Source organism: Phyllobates terribilis, unplaced genomic scaffold, assembly GCF_046119375.1.
Source record: "Phyllobates terribilis strain yellow unplaced genomic scaffold, ASM4611937v1 Scaffold_11__3_contigs__length_659146591, whole genome shotgun sequence".
Taxonomy (NCBI): Eukaryota; Metazoa; Chordata; class Amphibia; order Anura; family Dendrobatidae; genus Phyllobates; species Phyllobates terribilis.
In genome coordinates this window covers 167,556,601-167,581,954 of record NW_027362771.1, presented here as the reverse complement: position 1 = coordinate 167,581,954, position 25,354 = coordinate 167,556,601, and the positions used below count along the sequence as shown (strand labels likewise).

The following is a 25,354-nucleotide window of genomic DNA, read 5'->3' as shown; positions in this document are numbered from 1 at the left end:
TGCTATTTAAATTGCCCTACTGTGTCCCCAATAAATTTTAAATACATGTCATTGGTGGCCAGTGGTTGCCTACAATAAATTAGTTCATACATTACCAGTCCCCGCCGATCGCCACCTAAAATAAAGTAAAAAATAAAAAACTACACCTATACTCACCTAGACACCTAATTCCCCGAAGCCATCGATCTCCTGTAATAAAATATAAAATAATAAACCACAACCTTATCCTTACCCCTCCGTAGTAGTTCACGAGTGTCCCACGAAGATCTCCAGTTTAGAGCAGCCACATAGAATGTGACCGCTCTGAACCGCTGCCGCCGCTAGAATGACGGGGCCGTAAAGCAGCCCAGTCATTGCATAAGCGGGTTCGCCGGAGTTCAGGCAGCGCTGCTCCGGTTAGCTCCTTTACGGCCCTGCTGTATCGTGAGAAATTCCCACGGTACAGCAGTGCCGTAAAGGAGGTCTCCGGAGCTGCGCTGCCTGAATGCACTCCGGTGACCTCAGTCAGTGGCTCCCGCTGCCGGGAACGGACGTGTTCCCGGCAGTGTGAGCTTACAGCAGCCATGCACAGCTGTCACTATCTCCAGATGTGACAGCTGTGCATGGGAGATCAGCGCAGGAACGTGGACAGGTAACTATTTTTTTTTAGTAAACTAAGAATGAAATAAAATGGTGTGTTTTATTTCAAATAAATTATTTTTTTCTGGGTGTAGTGTGTTTTTTCTTTTTAACACTTTGTAGGTTAGTAATGGGGGTGTCTTATAGACGCCCATCATTACTAACCTGGGCTTCATGGCAGCTGGCTCTGACATGAACCCCAGCCCTATTACCTCACTGCCACCGCACCAGGGCAGCGTGGAAGAGCAAGGCTAAGTGCCAGAATTGGCGCATCCTATGGATGCGCCATTTCTGGGGCGGCTGACGGCTGGTGTTTCTAGCCTGGGAGGGGGCCAATATTCATGGCACCCTTCCTGGGCTATTAATATCAGCCCCCAGCTGTCTGCCTAGCCTTTGCTAGCTATTAAATAGGGGGTACCCCACGTCATTTTCTGGGGGGGTCCCCCATTTTAATAGCTAGTAAAGGCTAGATATTCAGCTGGGGGCTGATATTAGTAGTCTGGGAAGCTCCGTGGGTATTACCCACTTCCCAGGCTTCAAACATCTGCCCCAGCCGTCTGTTTAACCTCCGCTAGAGCCTAAAATTATGGGGGATCCCACGCCAATTTTTTTTTAAATAAATCCTTTATTTTAACACTAAATGACATTTGAGGAGTTAATAAAGATGCAGTCCCTAAATTATTATTTATTTTTTAATTAATTTTTCCCAAAAACTTTGATGTGGGCTTTGCCATATTTTTGTATGTCAGCCACGTACAGCATCCAGCTTCTATGAACGCGCCATTTTCTGGGGTGGCTGCGGACTGCAATTTGCACCGGGGGGGCAGAAAGCTTGGGCCTCCCTGCGCTGCAGATTCCATCCCCCAGCTGCCTAGTTGTACCTGGCTGGACACACAAATAGGGCGAAGCCCCACGTATTTTTTTTTTAAATTATTTCATGAAATTCATGAAATAATAAAGAAAAAAAGGGCTTCCCTATATTGTTGTGTCCGGCCAGGTACAAATAGGCAGCTGGTGGTTGGGGGCAGCCCGTTCCTGCCTGCTGTACCTGGCTGGACACAAATATAGTGCGAAGCCCCACGTCAATTTTTTTTTAATTATTTCAGGAAATTCATGAAATAATTTAAAAAAAATTGATGTGGGGCTTCGCCCTATATTTGTGTCCAGCCAGGTACAGCAGGCAGGAACGGGCTGCGCCCATCCACCAGCTGCCTATTTGTACCTGGCCGGACACAACAATATAGGGAAGCCCTTTTTTTAAAAAATTATTTCATGAAATAATTTTAAAAAAATTGACGTGGGGCTTCGAACTATATTTGTGTCCAGCCAAGTACAGCAGGCAGGAACGGGCTGCCCCCAACCACCAGCTGCCTATTTGTACCTGGTTGGACACAACAATATAGGGAAGCCCTTTTTTTCTTAATTATTTCATGAATTTCATGAAATAATTTAAAAAAAAAATACGTGGGGCTTCGCCCTATTTTTGTGTCCAGCCAGGTACATCTAGGCAGCTGGGGGCTGGAATCCGCAGCGCAGGGAGACCCAAGCTTTCTGGGCCCCACCCGCTGCAAATTGCAGTCCGCAGCCACCCCGGAAAATGGCGCGTTCATGGAAGCGCCATCTTCTGGCGCTGTACCCAACTCATCCAGGGCCCTGGTGCGGTGGCTCACTGGGTAATAAAGGGGTTAAGGCCAGCTTGGCATTATCAGCTGGCCCTAACCCCGAAATTCATGGGGTCACGCCAATATTAGACATGACCACCATGAATTTCTAGTAAAGTATTTAAAAAAAACACAACACCCAGAAAAAAGTCCTTTAATTGAAATAAACACACAATTCTTTATTGTTCTAAATTAAACTATACTTACCATCACGCCCATTCCAGCTGAAGCCAATGATCTCCTGCAATAAATGAAAAATAATAAAGCAACCTCATCCTTACCTTTCCATGGTTCCCACGACAGCTTCAGCTCTTCTACATCGAGATGACAGGCTGGACCGCAGCAGAACGCTTCCATCCAGCCTGTCATCCCGCAGACACTGAGAAGCGCAGGCATGCTTGCGCTCCTCAGTGTCTCTCTGTGACGGCATAAAGATGAGCCGAGGTCATGTCCAATGAACTCGGCTCACCTCATGCACGTCACTGACAGCGTGGGAAAATTCTCCGGCACTCAGCGCTTCAGCGTGAGAATTTTCCCACGCTGTCAGTGACGTGAATGAGGTGAGGTCATGTCCAATGAACTCAGCTCACCTCATGCACGTCACTGACAGCGTGGGAAAATTCTCACGCTGAAGCGCTGAGTGCAGGAGAATTCTCCCACGCTGTCAGTGACGTGCATGAGGTGAGCTGAGTTCATTGGACAAGAACTCGGCTCATCTGGATGCCGTCACAGAGAGACACTGAGGAGCGCAAGCATGCCTGCGCTTCTCAGTGTCTGCGGGATGACAGGCTGGATGGCAGCGTTCTGCTGCGGTCCAGCCTGTCATCTCGATGTAGCAGAGCTGAAGCTGTCCTGGGAACCATGGAAAGGTAAGGATGAGGTTGGTTTATTATTTTTCTTTTATTGCAGGAGATCGTTGGCTTCAGCTGGAATGGGCGTGATGGTAAGTATAGTTTAATTTAGAACAATAAAGAATTGTGTGTTTATTTCAATTAAAGGACTTTATTCTGGGTGTTTGTGTTTTTTTTTTTTAACTTTGACTATGGGGTTAGTAATGGGGGTGTCTTATAGACGCCTCTCCATTACTAATCTGGGCTTGATGTCAGCTGGCATTATAAGCTGACATGAACCCCAACCCTATTACCCCACTGCCAACGCTACAGGGCAGTGGGAAGAGCGAGGCTAAGTGCCAGAATTGGCGCATCCTATGGATGTGCCATTTCTGGGGCGGCTGACGGCTGGTGTTTCTAGCCTGGGAGGGGGCCAATATTCATGGCACCCTTCCTGGGCTATTAATATCAGCCCCCAGCTGTCTGCCTAGCCTTTGCTAGCTATTAAATTAGGGGGGACCCCACGTCATTTTTTTGAGGGGGTCCCCCATTTTAATAGCTAGTAAAGGCTAGGTATTCAGCTGGGGGCTCATATTAGTAGCCTGGGAAGCTCCGTGGGTATTACCCCCTTCCCAGGCTTCAAACATCTGCCCCAGCCGTCTGCTTAACCTCCGCTAGAGACTAAAATTAAGGGGAACCCCACGCCAATTTTTTTTTAAATAAATCCTTTATTTTAACACTAAATGACAAGTACAGTAATCAACACTGTCACTGTACTTCATATATATGTGACTGACATGTTTCTATCTATCTAATCTATGTGTGAAGCTCTATTCTGTCTGTTATAAATTGTCGGGTACCGCTGCTGAATTGCCGGCCGGCTTTTTTAAAGAGACAGTGCATGAAAACACAATTATTTTTTTAAATAAATCCTTTACACTAAATGACAAGTACAGTAAGCAACACTGTCACTGTACTTCATATATATGTGACTGACATGTTTCTATCTATCTAATCTATGTGTGAAGCTCTATTCTTTCTGTTGTAAATTGTCGGGTACCGGTGTATGCCGCTGATGAATTGCCGGCTTTTCGTGTAATACATTCTACATTATTCTTAGTTGTTTTACTTCATGTAGAATTAACCTACAAGGAAAGAAAGGGGTTATTTTCATTCCGATATTTGTGTCCCATTGACTTGCATTGGTTTCCGGTATCGGAATCGGCGATATCCGATACTTTTTGGGTATCGGTCCGATCCAATCCGATACGATATTTCCTGATATCGGAAGGTATCGCTCAACACTATTCATAATTTACTTGCCCTAGGTCTACACCATCAAAGATCTAAGCAAGAGCACACACATCAGTCTTTACAAAGAGGATTCAATCCATGTGTTTTGGCTCAGTTTGATGGTTCCTGCTTTGATCTGATTTCTTGTGTACCCAATGATGCCTGATTTGCAACTTTACATTGCCAAGTACTGACTGTCATGCTGCTAGAGAATGACTATTTTACTCTACGACAAAAGTCTAAAAGAGCGCATTACAATAAACCCATGACTGTATCAAAACATAGTTTATTAAAACTAAAGATGAGCGAATGTTTCAATATCCGGTTCGGATTACGATCATCAAATCTGCAATATTCGTTACCGAATGCCACCTTCAACACCTTCAAACGAGCTTCAAACGAGCCCAAAAGCTGACAAAACACATCAAATTAGGGGTAGTCACCTGGAAAGTGCTATCAATTGAGCCAGAGTACAAATACTATAATTATTATTATTACTATTACAGCGACATTTATTCCGTGGCGCTTTACATGTGAAAAGGGGTCACCGTCAATGACTCACCAACTGGTACAAGAGGAGAGAGGACCTTGCCTGCAAGGGTGCACAAACAATCTACAAGGGATAAGTGAGGATATGTAACATACCTGGCGGCGTCCTTGCATGGTGGTCCATCTCCCACTGTGCAAGAGGGCGCACTTGATCTCCTGTCCAGAATGTCTCTCTGGCTTCCCTCCATGCTGTCTGTTTGTGTCTGTTTCTGCTGCTTAAGGGCGGCGCCCGATCACTTCCTGCCTTTTGTACCTGCTGTGGGTCACACCCCTTGTGCGTCCTCAGCCTATTGCTGTCTGTCACTTGGTATATAGCTCAGCAGCTCCCTTCTATCCCTGCCTGAGCATAGTGTTTCCTTCAGTGTGTGCTTGCACTCTGAAGGTGCCAGGTCCCGTCTCTTGTCTCCTGCTTTTTATCAGTTCCCGTGTCTGAACTGAGTCCTGTATGTCTCCTGCTTTGCGGTATCAGCTCCCGTGTCTGAACTGAGTCCTTTCTGTGTTCTCTTGTCTGTCCTGTCTGAACACGCTCCTAGCCTGTTCCTCCTGCCTTCTAGGGGCCGATTACCTAGACCCGTTCCTGTATCTTGTCTGACCTGTCTGTACTCGCTCCTTGCCTGTTCCTCTCGCCTTCTAGTGGCCGATTTCCTAGACCCGCTCCTGTGTCTGGTCTGTCCTGTCTGAACACGCTCCTTGCCTGTTCGTTCCGCCTTTTAGTGGCCGATTTCCTAGACCCGCTCCTGTGTCTGGTCTGTCCTGTCTGAACACGCTCCTTGCCTGTTCGTTCCGCCTTCTAGTGGCCGATTTCCTAGACCCGCTCCTGTGTCTGGTCTGTCCTGTCTGAACACGCTCCTTGCCTGTTCGTTCCGCCTCTCTGGGGGCCGTATTCCCAGACCCGCTCCTGTATCCCTCTGCAGTGTCGGTCTCCTCCGTACACTCAGTTCCAGTCTGAACTCTCTCCTGTCCTTTACCTGTTTTGCCTCTATGTCCGCTCCCTTCCTTTTTCCGCAGAGTCTGAACTCGTACCTAACTCCTGCTTGTTGTCTCTGCAAGTACTGTGTGAGTATCTGGCTCTGTCTTTCCCTTCCTGTCTGTTCCGTGTGAACAGAGCCCTGTCCTCCCTGCTCAGCCTTGTCTGCACTCTAGCTGTGCTTGCCTGTAACCCTCTGCCTGTATTGTTCCTGAGTCCCGGTGTGTACTGGGTCCTATCCCGCCTGTGTTCCTACCTGCTAGTGCCTCCCTGTCTGCACTCTAGCTGTGCTTGCCTTTACCCCCCTGCCTGCATACCCGCCTGCCTGCATACCAGTCGTGCCTGCCTATACCCTCCAGTCTGTGTGCCAGCCTACCAGCCTGTTCCTGTATTTCCCTGTGTGGGTCAACAGCCGTGTCCGGGGTCTGTCCTGGAGTAGCACCTGGTCCCTCTGCTCGGTTCCTCCTTGGTGCACTGGCGTCGTATGCCGTCGTGCGACCCTGGTCGGATCGGGTGAATACTTAGTCACGCCCCTCCAGGCATTCACTCTCCGGCACGGTCCAGTGGAATCACTACCAATCCCACGCACACGCCGCTTAGCCCGGGCGTGTGCATAACAGGATACAGTTGGTCAGGGCACAGCTAGTCATTCAGCGGTATGCTGGAGCGAGGGTTACCACAGATTGTACGCTTGTCAGAAGAAGTGGGTCTTCAGCTTCCTTTTCAAGGTTTCCACGGTAGGCGAGAGTCTGATGTGTTGGGGTACAGAGTTACACAGTAGCGGAGATGCACGGGACAAATCTTGTATGCAATTGTGACAAGAAGAGATAAAAGGGAAGTAGACAAGGAGATCTTGGAAGGATGGGAGGTTGCGTGCAGGTAACTAGTACACGGAGACTAGGTTACAGATGTATGGAGGAGACGGGTTTTCGATGGCTTGGTATGCCAAAGTTAGGATTTTCAACTGGAGTCTCTGGGCAACAGGGAGCCTACGCAGGGATTGACAGAGGGGAGAAACCTGGGAATAGCAGGGTGACAGGTGAATTAATCGACCAGCATAGTTTAGAATAGATTGGAGGGGTGTGATAGTGGTAGAAGGGAGTCCACAGAGCAGCAGCTTGTAGTAGTCGAGGCGGGAGATGATGAGGGCATGCAGTGGAGTTTTTCTACATTCATGGTTTAGGAATGTGCGGATCCCAGAGACACTTTGGAGTTGGAGTCGGCAGCAAGTGGAAAGGGCTTGGATCTGACGTTTGAAGAACAGATCAGAGTCAAGTTTGCGGGACTGGGCAGAGCGGGCAGCCATTCACTTTGATGGATAGATCAGTTGAGGGGGGATGAATGAGCTGGTGGAAAGAATATGCATTGTTTTATCCATGCTAATTTTTACAAATCTAGCTGAATAGAAAGATCAAATACAGGACACACTTTGTGGGATTCTAGTTAGTAAGGAGGTGATATCAGGTCCAGAGAGGTAGATCTGTATGTCATAGCATAGAGGTGATACTGAAAGCCGTGAGACTATGAGTTGTCCAAGGCCAAAGGTGTAGATGGGTCCTAGAACTGAACCTTGGGGGACACCAACACATAGGGGGTGAGATGAGGAGGTGGTGTGTGAGTGGGAGACACTTAATATCCTGTCAGTTAGGTATGAAAAGATTCAATGCAGGGCCAAGTCTGTGATGCCAGTGATGCCAAGAGATGAGAGTTTGTAGTAATAGGTTATGGTCTACTGTGCCGAAGGCAGATGACAGGTCAAGGAGGAGGAGAACAGAGTAGTCTTGCTTGGATTTGGCAGTTAGTAGGTCGTTGGTGACTTTAGTCATGGCAGTTTCAGTGGAATGGTGAGGTCGGAAGCCTGATTCTAAGCAGTGAAAGACAGAGCAGGAGGAGAGGTGAGAGGACAATTCAAAATGGACGTGTTGATCCAGTAGTTTGGAGGCATAGGGGAGAAGGGAGATGGGGTGATAGCTAAACATAGGATGGGTCAAGGGAGGGCTTTTGGAGGATGGGTGTGATCGAGGTATGTTTGAATCATGAGGGGAAGACGCCAGTTGTTAGTGACAGGTTGAAGAGGAGGGTTAGGCTTGCGATGAAGACTGTGGTAAGGTTTAGAATGAGGTGGGAGGGTATTGGGTCAAGTTCACAGGTGGTGAGATGTGATTTGGAGAGTAAAGATGATCTTCAGTGATGGCGGAAAAGCTGGTTTTAGAGGAAGAGAGCTGAGTCGTTATGAGAAGGGGCTGTTGGGACTTTAAGCAAAAGTTTTTCCCTATGTTGTCAGTCTTCTGCTTGAAGAATGAGGCTAAGTCTTCAGCTGAGATGAGAGGAGAGGAGAGGGGGAGATGGTGGACAGAGGAGGGACTTGAAAGTACTGAATAGCTGTTTAAGGTTGTGAGACACGTATGAAATGAGAGATGAGAAGTAGGTTTGTTTTGCTGCAGTGAGCAATTGTGTAGCATTTTGAAAACTTCTGTTACTTGACTCCATTCACTTTCTTTGGGAGTCGCCCAGTGGTACACCTTGTAGATGAGGGTCGGGAAGAACATGTGCTCAAGTAGATGACAAGCGCTGCATCACGTGGCCTCTGCTCCTCTTCCTCCACGTTAACATCACACACAGTACAGTCCTCAGAGGTGGCACTCCAATTACGCTTATTTTCACCCATGTCACAACTCTCCAACTGGCCAACTAACTGTGGGGAAGCACAGATGGGCGAGTCTGCAGAGCTGTTCACACATTCTATTCCGGGTCATCAGAGGTCTGATCCAAAGCTTCATAAACTCAAGAGGGGGAAAGCAAGTGTAGCGATGCCAAAAAAAAATTTCCATTGATCCGGGCCTGGCTGAAGTAGGGTCCGAGAAGTATCCAAACACTCGTCACCAGACGTTAACCCCTGGGGGTGGGCATTGATGGGTTGGAGAAAGAAATAAATACACACCAGAACATGGAGAACTAAACTAATATACAACAGGGGTTGGAAAACTAAACTACTAAACAGCTAAGGTTGGAGAATGAAACAAATACACACCAGAACATGGAGAACTAAACTAATAGAAAACAGGAGTTGGAGAACTAAAATAATAAAACAACAGGGGATGGAGAACTAAATTACTAAACAGCTAAGGTTGGAGAATGAAACAAATACACACCAGAACATGAAGAACTAAACTAAAAGAAAACAGGGGTTGGAGAACTAAACTAATAAAACAACAGAGGTTGAAAAACTAACCTATTAAACAGCTAGGGTTGGAGAACTAAACCACTAAACACCAGGGGATGGAGAACTAAACCACTAGACACCAAGGTGTCACTAGATAGAAAGTGTTGGAATCCCCAAGGCTTGCAGGACAAACCTCTGTATCTAACACTTCCTCCCGTGCTTCTGCATCTAGGGCCTCCACCTACACCCTCAACCTCTGCCTTAATGAGACACATGTTCCAACAGTGCAGAGAGAATCCCCCCCACCTCCGTACTGTGTAGCCAGGGCTCACCGCAATCAGGCAGTGTTAAAATTATTATGCCTTGGAGCCGCAATCATACAGCTGAAGAGTAATGTTGAGAGAGCACTAAAATGCTCGGGTGCTCGAAGCTCGGGCCGAGCTCACCGTGATACTCGGGTGCTCGACCCGAGCAACGAGCCCAATGTTAGTCTATGGGAGACCCGAGCATTTTTGCGGCGGCACCCCCGGCAGTCTGTAGAAAGCCTAAAAAGAGCCCAAAACGATAGTGACAGTGCTCAAATGACATGGGGACAGCATGAGGATCGCCCCAGGAAGCATTTCTGACCCCCAGGTCACTGCTGTCAACAACGTGGTCAGAGGTATTAAGCCACTTTTACGGGCTCACAATAAAACGTTCAAAAATGAAACTGAAACTGCTTTCCTGTGAAATATGTTAAGGAACATCCTTTCCAGGGTAAAAACTTGTGTATAAGGTAAAATAAATAACCAAAAACAAAAATACTCCTCCACACCTTGGGCTATGTTCACAAGTAGCATTTTTTATGCGTTTTTGCACTTTTGTATTGCTTTCAACCATGACAAATGCATTCACCTGGAAATGTCATTTTAACATTTTACAATCTTATCTGGCCATGTGCTGTGTGACACATGCATACAGTGCTGAAAATACATGGGAACAGCATGGGGAAGACCCCTGGAAGCATCTCTGACACCCAGTTCACTGCCTTAAAGTGTGTCAATCAGAAGTGATCCTTGCCGCATCAGAAGATGCAGACTTGCAACTATCCCCATGCAAGTCCTTGTCCCAAGGCAGTGTTCAATTGTACCTCCCCATTCCTTGCAATGCAAGCGCAAGTATGCAGCCTGCCACCCACCCACCCCCAGGCTGCAATACCATACTGCTTGCTTGCTTGCACTTGAAATTGGGCCTTTTAGGCATGTGGAGGCGGAATCTGGCCACCACGTCATGGCTGCGTCGGAGGCCTGGTGTCCATACTCAGTCCCCAGCTGCCCGGCGGCTGGGTGTCCACGCTTGGTCCCCAGCCGCCAGGGGGCGGCCGGGTGTCCATAAAAGGTCCCCAGCCGCCCCTATTTGAAGGACAGCCTAACCACAAACACATGGACAAGTGAATGTGGCCAGGGATGGTCCATCTCACTGATGCCTTCACACTGGGTTAATATTGTGGAAGCCGGGACACAGTTGGACACTGGGATGCAACACGCCCTCCAGACATAGAGGATTGCGGGTCCTGGGTCAATCAGGCTTCAACACAAAGTTCAGAAGGCAGACAGCAGCAGTGGTCGGCCTCCTACACAACGAGTAAATTATTCATGATCATGAGGCCATCCATATCCTTAGTTTTCTGTTCCTTGGAATGCAAGCGCATGTACAGTACAGACCAAAAGTTTGGACACACCTTGTCATTTAAAGATTTTTCTGTATTTTCATGACTATGAAAATTGTACATTCACACTGAAGGCATCAAAACTATGAATTAATACATGTGGAATTATATACTTAACAAAAAAGTGTGAAACAACTGAAAATATGTCTTATATTCTAGGTTCTTCAAAGTAGCCACCTTTTGCTTTGATGACTGCTTTGTACACTCTTGGCATTCTCTTGATGAGCTTCAAGAGGTAGTCACCGGAAATGGTCTTCCAACAATCTTGAAGGAGTTCCCAGAGATGCTTAGCACTTGTTGGCCCTTTTGCCTTCACTCTGCGGTCCAGCTCACCCCAAACCATCTCGATTGGGTTCAGGACTGGTGACTGTGGAGGCCAGGTCATCTGGCGTAGCACCCCATCACTCTCCTTCTTGGTCAAATAGCCCTTACACAGCCTGGAGGTGTGTTTGGGGTCATTGTCCTGTTGAAAAATAAATGATGGTCCAACTAAACGCAAACCGGGTGGAATAGCAGGTTATGGCCATTGTCACACACGACCATGCCGGGATGTAGGTTCAGCGGTCTCAGCCACAGATCAGCCTGCTCTTTCACAGCTGTCCACAACTCACAAGCAGTGTGAGGTTTATCACCTAAGCTTATGAGTTTCAGCACAGCCTGTTGCCACTTGGCTGAGGCAGTACTGCAGTGCTTCCAGCTTGCAACTGATGTGGTGATATCTGAGATGGAGGCTGAACATGAGGAGGAGTAGGAGGAGGATGATGCGCAGGAGCTGTACACTGTGGGGTTGACTCTGACTGACATAGGGCCCGCAATCCTCGGTGAGGGGAGGATGTGTTCCGCCCCAAGGTCCGACTGGGTCCCGGCTTCCACTATGTTTACCCAGTGTGCCATCAGGGAGATGTACCATCCCTGGCCACAAGCACTTGTCCACGTGTCCGTTGTCAGGTGGACTCTCCCAGTAACTGCGTTTGTTGAGGGCACGGCAGATGTTTTGGGACACGTGCTTGTGTAGTGCGGGGATTGCACACCGGGCAAAATAGTGTCGGCTGGGGACCGAGTACCGAGGGACGGCCACTGACATAAGGTTGCGGAAGGATTCCGTCTCCACCAGCCTAAAAGGCAGCATTTCCAACGCAAGCAGTCGGGAAATGTGCAAATTTAGGACTGTGGCCTGTGGGGTGTTGGCTGCGAATTTGCGCTTTCGTTCAAACGTCTGGGATATGGACAATTGAACGCTGCGGTGGGACGTGGACGTTGATGCTGTTTCTTGAGAAACTGCCATAACAAGTAAAGACTGAGAGGAGGGGGCATCTTTGCATGCAGTATGGACAGGGGATTGACTTGCACGCACAACAGGGGGTTCTCTTACACGCACAACAGCTGAAGAAGCAGTGGTGACACCCGCTGACACTGGTCGTGGACCCTGAGGTTCGCCCCACAAAGTGGGGTGCTTTGCTGACATGTGCCTGATCATGCTGGTGGTGGTCAGGCTGGTAGTTTTGTCACCCCTGCTGATGCTGGCATGGCAGGTGGTACAAATGGCCTTTTTGGGGTTATCAGCAGAGTCTTTAAAAAAATTCCAGACTCTGGAAGACCTACCGGTTGTACTGGCAACGTCCCTCGTGTTGGTGTTACGGGGAACGGTTGCCCGCCTTCTGTCTGCGGCCACCACACTGCTTCTTCCTGGCTGTTGGAGTACTCTGCCTCCCTCCCCCTGTGTGCTGCTGGCCTCGCTCTGCGTGTCCTCCTGCCACGTTGGGTCAGTTACTAGATCATCCACCATCTCCTCCTATTCCACTTCCGCACCACGGTCCTCCTCCTCACTTCCTGGCTATTGTGTCTCGTCATCGTCCACCTCTTGTGACAAATTGCCAGCGTCGCCTTCCTGTGGCCGTGGCTGTTCAAATATTTGGCCATCGCTACATGGGATCTCCTCTTCCACCACTTCAAGCAGAGCAGGCGAGGGGCACAAATATGTAAATGAACCAGTGAACAGCTCTTCAGAGTGTCCAACTGTGGGATCAGTTGCTGTCTGACGACACTCGGCATAGTGGGAGGAAGGAGCATCAGGGTGAGGAGGAGTATGCAGTCGAGACTCACGGCTACTAACACTTGACCGTGTGGAAGACAGACCGGAGGTGGTGGTGCCCAGGTGATTGGAAATATTATCTGCTATCCAATTAATAACCTGTTCACACTGATCAGTTCGCAATAGTGGTGCTGTTGTGTGCTTCCCTAGTAATTCGGTCAAGAACTGGGAGCGAGAAGATGTGGCTGTTGGTTGTGGCACATTTTCACCTTGGCCACGGCCCCATCCTCTGCACGCACCATCACCAGAACGTCCAGTTCCACGTCCTTGCCACGCGCCTTGCCCATTGTAAATGAAGTAAAATAGCTTACACGCGCACTATCAATGGCAAAGGGGTAATAAAAAGGAGATTTGAACCGTGGAACTGCAAAACCACCGTTATAATTTCCTGGTGTATACCAGACTTGTTAAAATAGATATATTGGTGTCTGAACAGTCAGCGACACACTCAAACTGTTTTTTTTTATGGAAAAAAGGCAAGCAGGTTGATAACACCCAGATTTGAACCGTCGAAGAGGAAAAACACAGTTCTAGTTCTATGGCCTACACCAGACTCTTTTAAACAGATATATTGGTGTCTGAACAGTCAGCGAGACACTGAAAATGTTTTTTTTTATGTAAAAAAGACAAAAAAGTGGATAAAACAGAGATTTTAACCGTGGAACTGCAAAACCACAGTTATAATTTCCTGGTATATACCAAACTTGTTAAAATAGATATATTTGTGTCTGAACAGTCAGCGACACACTCAAACTGTTTTTTTTTATGGAAAAAAGGCAAGCAGGTTGATAACACCCAGATTTGAACCGTGGAAGAGGAAAAATGCAGTTCTAGTTCTCTGGCCTACACCAGACTCTTTTAAACAGATATATTGGTGTCTGAACAGTCAGCGAGACACTGAAAATGTTTTTTTTTATGCAAAAAAGACAAAAAAGTGGATAATACAGAGATTTGAACCGTGGAACTGCAAAACCACAGTTATAATTTCCTGGACTATACCAGACTTGTTAAAATAGATATATTGGTGTCTGAACAGTCAGCGACACACTCAAACTGTTTTTTTTTTTACGGAAAAAAGGCAAGCAGGTTGATAACACCCAGGTTTGAACCGTGGAAGAGGAAAAACACAGTTCTAGTTCTCTGGCCAAAACCAGACTCTTTTAAACAGATATATTTGTGTCTGAACACTCACAGACACACTCAATTTTTTTTTTGGGGGGGGGAATAACAAAAGGTTAATAAGACGGGTATTTGTACAGTCTGACTGAGGGAAAAAAAAAAACAAGATTTAGATGAAAAAAAAAGGATTTTTCCTGGCCCCTGAGACCTGGGGCTAAGTCTAGAAATTTGACCAGCAGGAGCACACAGGACTGTAATGCAGTGTTTGTTGGTATAACCACTGCGTCTCCTATACAGCCTGCCTGCCTGATATCTGGGATGGATATTAGTCCTGAGAAGGACTGTTTGTTTTATTTGGCAGCCTTTAGAGACCCTACACTAACTATTTTGCAGTATAAATCTCTCCCTAGCTCTGCAGCACTGACCCTACACTGTCTGATCCGGAGCGGCTGTGTCCAAGATGGCGGCGCCCGGTTTTAAATACTCGAGGTGACGCTGTGCGGCCAGCCAATCACTGTAATGCACACAAACAACATGGCTGCGGCATTACAGTGACTGGCTGGCAATCCCTGCATGTTCATTGGCTCTGTAAAGAGTGCCAAACGTGCAGGGCGGAGACCCGAGCTCCCGCCCGAGTAACCCGGAAATGCTCGCTGCTCGCCGAACATCCCGAGTAGTGAGATGCTCGGGCGAGTACCGAGCAGTGTCGAGCATGCTCGCTCAACACTACTGAAGAGTTGTGAACAGCTGTCCAGACCGAGTTTGAGCAATGGCTGTCTCCACTGAACTTGGAGCAGGTGAAGGCCGTGTACGTTAACGGTGTGAACCCGGTGGTGGCCCTACGCCGGGACAACCTCATACACGTGCCTTGCATGGCTCGCATCCTCAAACTGATGGTACAGCAATTTCTCCACTACTATCCCAGCCTGGATGTGCTGCTGCAGAAACCACGGTCTCTGCGTGCTCACTTAAAACTATAAAAATGAACAGGATCTTTAGTATAAAAGCCAGACTACTTGACAACGAGCAAACTTCTTCATGATGATAGAGGCCACCATCTCCTTAGCTTGCTGGTACTTTTCTGTGGGAATGAGCTTGTCTCCAACCAGCCAGGAATATCCAGTGAATGGCACGCCATGGTTTCGTATTAGCACCCAGTACAGGAGCAAAGCCATCCACAATTTCCGTACCTTAGGAATTTTATTTGGTAGACTGGCTGAGCAAACATCAACTTCTCACAAAGGAGCTGAAGATACTGAGTGGCAGTAGGTGCAAGTTTCTCCAGCATGACCTGTTTGTTATTGTTAGATATCAGAGGGAGAACAATGGCAGGCTGTAGGCTGTCTTGAAGAAATGGGTTTTCAGGTAGTGTCTGAAGGATCCGAATGTGGTGGCTGATTGGACGTGTTGAGGCACAGAATTCCAAAGGATGGGGAATATTTGGTAGAAGTATTGGAGGCGATTGGGTGAGGAACAAATAAGTGTGGAGAGAAGGAGGTCTTGGGAGGACCGGAGATTACGTAAGGGAATATATCGGGAGATTAGTTCAGAGATGTATGGAGAAGAAAGGTTATGGATGGCTTTGTACGTCAGTGTAAGTTGAACTGGATACACTGGGCAATTGGGAGCAATAGATAGATTGCAATCATATGGATTGCTGGAGCCAGTCCACAGTAAAAAAGCTGCCATAGAGTGTCCGGGAACCTTCACATAGACTTTTCTTAGCCAGGGCTGCTTCTCGGCAGGGTTGGATGGGCCCACCAAAAACCCATATAATCCTCCGGTGGGCCCTGGCTTCTCCATCAGGAGAGTTCATAGTTCAAACCTTGCAGAATGTGATGATGAAGAGGTCATCCATCTCCTTAGTTTTCTGTTACTTGCAATGCAAGCGCAAGTATGCAGTCAGCCACCCACCCACAGGCCACAATACTAAACTGCTACATTTCTGGACAACTACTTGCACTTGAAATGTTGCCTTTTAGGCTCGTGGAGGCAGAAGCTTTTTACAACCTCATGGCAGCGGCCGGGTCTCCATACTCGGTCCCCAGCCGCCACTATTTCTCCCGGTGTCGTACCCACCTTCCACAAGCACGGGTCCCAGAACATTACCCGTGCCCTCCCCAGTGCACTTAGTGGGAAGAACCGCCTAACCCCAAACACGTGGACAAGTGAATGTGGCCAGGTACGGTACATCTCACTAGAGCCAGTCCACAGTAAAACATCAGCCATAAAGTGTCCGGGAACCTTCCCACAGACTTTTTTTTAGCCAGGGCTGCTTCTCGGCAGGGTTGGACAGGTCCACCAGAGAACCGGAGACTCCTCCAGTGTCCTCTGGCTTCTCCTTCAGGAGAGTTCATAGCGCAAACCTTGCAGCTGCTATGAGACTCTTTAACAGGGGAAAAAGGTGATCCCGCAGATTCAAATCCTCTGGTGGGCCCAATGTTCTTCAGTCTGACACTGCTCCTCGGTGAGAGTTGTATTACACCACAGTCATATTCTTTAACTCGGTGAAATGACTGGCATAGAGGGAATCTACTCCGGCTTTCATTTCTCCCTGGAAGTACTCTAATGCAGCTTGTTGCATAAGCAATGGCAGTCCGTCCGACATCAGCTCACACTTCTCGGTAATGCTTAGTCACAGACAAAGATCTTTCTTTATGCCTTGAATTTAATCACTACAGAGTTGGACAATGGCCTGATCTGCAATGCGTTTTGAGAAATAACGTGCATAAGCAAAGCCATGATTTAGGTCACTGAAGGTCATTAAGCGAAACTCATACAGCTTTCCCACAGACTGAAAGAGGGGTATCAAGACTTCCAAGACAGCCAAGACATCCCTGTCCTCCCCAAGAGGGTGACTGTCCATGTACTCTTCCTCCTCCTCCTCATTATCACCTAATCCGCACTGAGATGAGGCTGGGCTGCATAGTTCCTTGCTTCGCCTGCAATGCCTCCTTGTTAACTGTGAGCACTGAGCGTTTCAGTAGACAGAGAAGCGGGATGGTGACGTTAATTATGGCGTCATCGCCGCTCACCATCTTGGTGGAGTCCTCAAATGCCCACTCATCAGCTCTTATGTGCGGAGGCTGACCTGAATGCCGATGGGCGTGTTGAAGCTGGTACTCTACAACTGCCCTCTGCTGCTCACAAATCTTTCCCAACATCTGCAGCGTTGATTTCCAACATGTGGTGACATCGCACAACAGTCAGTGAGCTGGAAGCTGCAAAAGCTGCTGAAGCACTGCCAGGGTGACGGAAGCTATAGCTGACTTTCTGAAATGGGCACACATGTGTTGTACTTTCACAAGCAGCTCTGGCAGATTTAGGTAGGTTTTGAGAAACCGCCGAACAACTAGGTTGAGCACATTTACTGCTCTCTCATTATTAATGTGTACCCCTGTATGGAGAACAATATCAGCACCGAAAAATTAAAAGCTGAAATATAGCCTGCTTTATATACCATGGTACTAAGAAAACCAATTTCGATTATATCTTGTGTACCCCTGTGACAAAAATATATGCACCAAAGAGTTAATTTCACTAGAGTAGAACTAATGTAATGGTGACCGACAACTCTTCCACTACAGCCAACCCAATAGATGGAGACCCAATCAGGATTCTCCCCATTTCAAAAAATTAGGGCCTAAAACCACCAAAAGTGGCATCAATTTCAGTACAGTAGAAATTATAGAATTAGGAACGACATCTCTTCCACTACAGCCAACCTAATAGATGGAGACTCAATCAGGATTCTCCACATTTCCAAAATTAGTGGCAGACACCAGCAAAGTGGCATCAATTTCACTACTGTAGAAATAGTGTAATTATGACCGACACCTCTTCCAGTACAGCCAACCCAGTAGATGGAGACACAATCAGTACTGTTCACATTTAAAAAAAAATAGGGCCTAAGACCCTGCTGTATAACGTTAGGAACAGAAGAAAATATTTTTTAAGTGTGGATGAGGCCTGTATAACATACAAGATATTCTCCAAACTATTTCAAACTCAGATGTCCCTGCTGTATAACGTTACGAAACTAACTACGGTAAGTATTTTTTTTAGTGTGGATGAAGCCTGTATAACATAAGAGATATTCTCCAAGCTATTTCAAACTGAGATGTCCCTGCTGTATAACATTAGGAACCGAAAAAAAAATTTTTTTTTTACTGTGGATGACGCCTGTATAACATAGGAGATATTCTCCAAACTATTTCAAACTCAGATCTAGTCTGCTGTATCATGTTAGGAACAGCAAAAAATAGATTTTTACTCTGCACAAACTCTGAATATAGCTGAATATCACCACCACTAAAAGGACTAGGTGGCTTATAGCAGAGTGTAACACGTTTGCGACAGAAAAAAATATTTTTTGGACTCTGCCTAGCAACAGAAAAAATATTTTTTTAGACTCTGAAAACAGCTGAGGTTCACCGCCACTAACATAGAAGGTGGCTTTTAGCAGAGTGTATCACGTTTGCCACACAAAAAATCTCTGGTGGACTGTGGCTAGCAACAGAAAAAATATATTTTTTTACTCTGAAAACAGCTGAAGTTCACCGCCACTAACGTAGTAGCTGACATATAGCACCGTGTATTTTTTTTTACTCTGAAAACAGTTAAGGTTCACTGGCACTAAGATAGTAGTTGACTTTTAGCAGAGTGTATCACGTTTAGCACACAAAAAAATCTTTGGTGGACTCTGCCTGCCAACAGAAAAAATATATATTTGTTTTACTGTTCAAAAGTTTGGGGTCATTTTTGAAAGAAAAGCACATTTTTTTTCAATGAAGCTAACATTAAATGAATCAGAAATACACGATATACATTGTTAATGTGGTAAATGACTATTCTAGCTGCAAACGTCTTGTTTTTATTGCAATATCTACATAGGTGTATAGAGGCCCAATTCCAATAACCACCACTCCAATGTTTTAATGGTAAATTGTGTTTGCTAACTGTGTAAGAACACTAATGGATGTGTAGAAAACCCTAGAAAACCCTTGCACAAGTATGTTAGCCCAGTTGAAAACGGTTTGGCTGATTTGAGAAGCTATAAAATTGACCTTCCTTTGAGCTAGTTGAGAATCTGGAGCATTACATTTGTTTGTTCTATGAAACTCTCAAAATGGCCAGAAAAAGAGAACTTTCATGCGAAACTCGACAGTCTTGTCTTGTTCTTAGGAATGAAAGCTATTCCATGCGAGAAATTGCCAAGAAACTGAAGATTTCCTACAGCGGTGTGTACTACTCCCTTCAGAGGAGAGCACAAACAGGCTCTAACCAGAGTAGAAAGAGAAGTGGGAGGCCCCGCTGCACAACTGAGCAACAAGACAAGTACATTAGAGTTTCTAGTTTGAGAAATCGACGCCTCACAGCTCCTCAACTGGCAGCTTCATTAAATAGTACACTCAAAACGCCAGTGTTAACGTCTACAGTGAAGAGGCGACTCCGGGATGCTGGCCTTCAGGGCAAAGTGGCAAAGAAAAAGCCATATCTGAGACGGGCTAATAAAAGGAAAAGATTAATATGGGCAAAAGAACACAGACATTGGACAGAGGAAGATTCGAAAAAAGTTTTATGGACAGACAAATCAAAGTTTGAGGTGTTTGGATCACACAGAAGAGCATTTGTGAGACGCAGAACAACTGAAAAGATGCTGGAAGAGTGCCTGAAGCCATCTGTCAAGCATGGTGGAGGTAATGTGATGGTCTGGGGTTGCTTTGGTGCTGGTAAAGTGGGAGATTTGTACAAGGTAAATGGGATTTTGAATAAGGAAGGCTAACACTCCATTTTACAATGCCATGTCATACCCTGTGGACAGCGCTTGATTGGAGCCAATTTCATCCTACAACAGGACAATGACCCAAAGCACACCTCCAAATTATGCATGAACTATTTAGGGAAGAAGCAGGCAGCTGGTATCCTATCTGTAATGGAGTGGCCAGCGCAGTCACCAGATCTCAACCCCATTGAGCTGTTGTGGGAGCAGCTTGACCGTATGGTAAGCAAAAAGTGCCCATCAAGCCAATCCAACTTGTGGGAGGGGCTTCAGGAAGCATGGGGGGAAATTTCTCAAGATTACCTCAGCAAATTAACAGCTAGAATGCCAAAGGTCTGCAATGCTGTAATTGCTGCAAAGGGAGCATTCTTTGACGAAAGCAAAGTTTGAAGGAGAAAATTATTCTTTCAAATAAAAATCATTATTTCTAACCTTGTCAATGTCTGAACTATATTTTCTATTCATTTTCCAACTCATTTGATAAATAAAAGTATGAGTTTTCATGGAAAACACAAAATTGTCTGGGTGACAACTATCACATCAGCAAATGAAAAAAAAAGGTTTTTGTGCTCTGCACTCAGAAGCTCTGCACTGACAAGCTCTGCAGATAGCTGAATTTCAACCCCACAAAATCAAAAAGTGGCCTAAAAGGGCTTGCTTGCTTGCTTTATCACATAAGCAAGTGCAAAAATAGATTGAAGGTACACTCCTGCATGGAGCACAATACAGCCGGTGCACAGCACTGTTCTACGGCATGGGCCCTGCTCTTTCTGTCAGAAACTCAGTAATTGCACAAGAAAAAAAAAGTGCTACAAGGTCGATTGAACAGGTACACAGCACAGGAATTTTCTACACTATCTGACTTCCACACAAGCACCCATCGATCTAGCTAATATCTGTCAGTACACAGGCGCACACATAGCAGCGTCTATCACCGGCAGTAACATGGATCTAATGGCTCTGAGGGAACATGGTCGCTTTTTTTATAGAGAGGACATGTGATTTCAGCAGCCAATTGCAGAAGCCCTTGTGTCTGGACACTGTGGATGCTTCCTGCGCTCTGATTGGCTAGCCGCGCTTTCCTGACTTAAAGTTACCGCCTATAGGAAAAAAAAAGTGCACCGCTGATCTGACCTGTTCTGAGCTATCACCAGCCCCCACTCATCTATGACGTCCCCCCGCTCATCATATACAAGCACTATGCTAGCAAAACTTTTAAAAACGCTGTAGTTGCCCCGCAATCACGTTCCCGTGCAAATTAGATTTTTCCCGAATTTAAGAAATTTTGCTCAACTTTCCGATTACGAATCCGAATGTGCCACATTCATGTCGAACTTAAGTTTGGAGATCGGATTTTGAACATATTCACTCATCACTAATAAAAACATGCATGTAACTTTATCTCTGGTTAACTGATCAACGAATTTAATGGCTTGATCTTCAGTTACAGTTCCATAAGGATTTATAGAAAAAAAAACATGTCTCCTTCAATGTACATGTTGGTAATCACCTAATTTCTAGTTAGAATTCCTAAAATATTCCCATCTGTTTAAAAGAAACAATATGTTTGCGTAATCATTGTAATCTATAGCACTGTTTTCACTGTAGTTCCCATATGTCAAGAATTATTGACAGAGGATTTACTGCACATACAGGAACATGCAGATCACAAGGCTGCAGATGATGGGGCCACATGGTGACTTAAAGAGTTTCTCCGAGACGTTGTCCAAATTTGCTACCCTTACATATTTCAGGCTGCAACCCACCCTAGGCATGTATAGGGACATGTTGATGGAAGAACAGTTCTTGGGACACATGTTTCTGAGTTATATTAGAGCACGTTCCTATCAGGCTGAGTAATCCGATTTTTTTATTTTTTTTTAAATCCGCTATATGTTTCCAGATATATGAGTTTTTTAATTTAGTGCTACATTTTATGGTCTTTACTAAGGGGGCGTTGCTCACAGAATTCTTTAGGAATGTGTCTTTAGGCTGCTCTGTATTATTACCCACTGAGCAATGTCCCCTTGTATAGACCCTGAAAATTATCAGTAAATAAAAGGCTCATATCTCTGGAAACATAAGGTGGATTAAAAAAATACAAAAAGCAGAATACTCAGGGGAGCAGCGGGAATAAAATAGGAGCAAAAACTGTGCACATTGGACCTGTTTATCATTATTTGCTTATACTGCCCAGCACTTAATCACTGTCCACAATGGGGGCTCACAATCTAAATTCCCTATCAGTATGGGAGGAAACCAATACAAACATGGGGAGAACATACAAACTCCTCACAAATGTTGTCCTTGGTGGGATTTGAACCCAGGACCCAAGTACTACAAGTGAGCATGCTAACCACTGAGCCACCATGCGCTGGTGATAGGTCCTCTTTACAGAAAACAGCTTTAATTAACAACAATTACTGGCAACCATTACACCATACTAATGACAAAGCAGAAGGGTGTGAAAGTTTGCTGGTGCTATAGGTCTCCAATGAAATGGTCTTATTAAGTCGGGATGTCTTCTGCTATTTCCTTGAGTCCAGAGCCCTAATACTCAAGCACTACTAATGATCTATTGTGAGATGTTCCATTACTGGCATTATCACTCCGGTCGATGTCATGGGCGGCATTTTCTCAGCTCAAATTTTTATATGAATGAAATATTTTTTGGTTTGGAAATAATCCAAAATGTATATAAATATTCCAGCTGACTGCGTATAGATAGTTTATCCAAATCATTATCTTTGTGGCAGTCGATGAGATTTCAGACTAAATTTGGAATCGTACCTATGTTAAATCCCGAAGGCTCTCTCTAGACTGGAGTGTTCTTTTCTAATTGCTTTTAGGTATAATTTGGCGAGAAGAATCAAGTCTAAGTAAAGACGTACAGGCCCTGCCTTGGGTGCAAAGAAATAACTGCATGCAGAAAAGCAATGTGAAACATGTATTTTCCTATAATCAAGTGAACCCAACCTTTATTGATTTTCTTGGATAGAAAATGACAGATGCTGTTCATTAGTCGTATTGTGCACAGAGGAACCCTAGCATAATTGGATGTGCTATAATTTAAGTGCTGCATCCTCTGCCGCATATTAATCTTCACAGCCTGACTTCAGAGCTACAAATTAGAAGCACAAAATACTTACGGCTCAGGTGTATAGAGCGGATCTGATCCATGTCTGATGTACTGAGTGCAGTGAAACACTCTATAGGCTAGCCCAGCTAAGAAGTCTCTTGGGGAGAGGTATCCAGCCACAGGTCGCACTGTGAATCCAGATCTTTCTATAGAAAAAGACAAGCATTTATCAAGGGAAATGTTGTGGAAAAATAGATTCCAGACATTTAATACGAAAGCAGGGAATTTAATACACTTTAATTATTCGATTAGGACTGAGAAATGGTTCTCCTGCAACCAGTGCATCTGCATATAAAAGTAGAATGCATTTGTATCCAGCGGTGCTGGAAAGCCCTCCGGTCTTTTATGCTTTTCCATTAGCATGAGGCCCTTTAGTATGTCTGCCACCTAAAGTTGTGGTGAATAGTAATGTATATATCAAAACCCTTCCCCTGGGCTCAAAATCATAGGTGGTCACATGCATTTCCTATACACTAGTTAAAATCATCTTAAGATAGAGAAGAAAGGAAAAACAGAGGACACACTGAACATAAATATGAGAGACCGCATTCTGTCATGATATATGGCAAATAAAATAATAATTAAAGAGATACTGATACTATAGCCCCCATTTTCTGGGACTGGAAACTTTTAGATAAAGTGACAAAATGATTCATTTGTCGTAGAATATGTGATATTGCTGTGTTGTTTTATCAGTAACTGTCTACTCGCTAGAGCTTTTTTTTATGAGGATTAATGGATATAAATGGTACAAAATGCATCCATTTTTCAATCAATTTTTTCAATCCATTACCTATTGACTTTCCTGTAAGTATCCACTTTTATGGATGTGATTATGTTCTGTAATATACTGTGGACTGAACATTTTCTGTTGATTACAACATATATATGGGATGAATGGACCAGACATTCATTTACTAGAAAGTGACTTGTCCCCTGCAGTACCGCTAGTAGCCAGATAGAAGGTGTCCATTCTTCTCATAGATATCAAGGCAACAGTGCCACCTGCTGTGAGATCGAATGCAGGCTTCAGCACAATCTTTTGTAATGAGGAGCTGATTAGAAATGACATTTATTTGTACGTTGAAAGTCCTTTAACATTTGTTTCGTTAAATAAAAGCATAACAGTGACATTTTCGTGATAGAAGCTACATTCATTATAATTCCACATCAGATATGAATGAACCTGGGAGATGACAGCACTAAGCACACGGATCATAGGCATCGAGCTGGATGAGGGAGTCAGTAAGCAAATAAACTTTGAGAAAATCATTTTCCATTGGCTGAAACTTTTCAAAGAGATACGTTGTGGATGTGAATTAGTGGAGTTCAAATTTGTGCCCTACCACCCTCCCTGCTTCTTACCAAAAGGCTGTGAGACACTACAGTTAGTGGGCTACTGTATGGCTACACCGGCTGTAATTATGGTCTTTTCACCCCTGCAATGCATGCCTTTTGGAGGTGCAAATCTCCTCCAATTGCCGAGTGGGCAAACACTTCCTGCTATGATACTATTGTGTCCAGGAGCGGACACCATCAGGAGAGGGCCCCTGTGTAAGAACAGTTTATGGGACCTTTGCAGTCCAATAGCGCATCATAATGCACAATAGCATCTGCTTTGGAGATGGCCCTGTGCCGTTCCCCAGGTTTCACCAAAGGTATGTGCTTATTACACTTCTTTCCCCTCCACTCCTTTTACAGAATGCAGCCACACAAAGACAGAGCGCATAAGGGAAGGTGCAGAGTCTCTACGTCCCTTCCCTACTATTTTAATCTAGACAGAATTTGGGATGTGGCTGGAGTAATTGTGAGATTTCTGAATTTTTACATTCATTCAAAGCCTGTACAAAAAACTACAGACTGCTAAAAGATGAGGAAGGGGCAGGGGCGGACATATAATTGGTGCAACCGGTGCAGCCAGACAGGAGCCCTAAAGGTAAGGGTCTACAACCACCTCCAAAACAGGTAGAATTGTGCATTTTGATGAGCTGCAAAGGGCCCATATATTGATCTTGCACAGGGCTCCTTTTCTGTCTGTGTCCACCAGTGGGAAGGGGTCAGGTCACTGTCTTCTGACATCAAAGGGTCATGTATCCACGTGTACTAATGATTTTACAAATATAACAACAGATGCACTTAAAGGGGTTGTCATACATAATGCCCTGTAAAAATATCTATTTTTAAGCCCTTACTACTTTTGTAGCTTGCTTTATTTGACAATTTCATTCCATTCTCCTTATATATTTGTTTTTTGTTTTTTTTTACTTTACTTTCCTTGATGTTTTGTTTGATGGGAGTCTCAAACAGGATTCATAAGGAGGATAGACCTGTATTTACTTCCGCGCAGCTTTTATCACACCTCCTGAAATAGGATGTCATCAGGGGCCGGCGTTGCTGTCACTTACCACAGTTTCTTTCAACAGTGTCCCTTGA

General features: G+C 45.3%; 1 protein-coding gene across 1 annotated transcript in view; it reads right to left on the bottom strand.

Moving 5' to 3' along the window:
• TPH2 (tryptophan hydroxylase 2) overlaps nt 1-25,354 on the bottom strand; it is a 552,487-nt gene that overhangs the window by 422,377 nt on the left and 104,756 nt on the right. Inside the window, exon 7 of the mRNA XM_073651797.1 lies at nt 22,932-23,067. Within this exon, the coding sequence (XP_073507898.1) occupies nt 22,932-23,067 (136 nt within the window). The remainder of the gene's footprint in view (nt 1-22,931; nt 23,068-25,354) is intronic.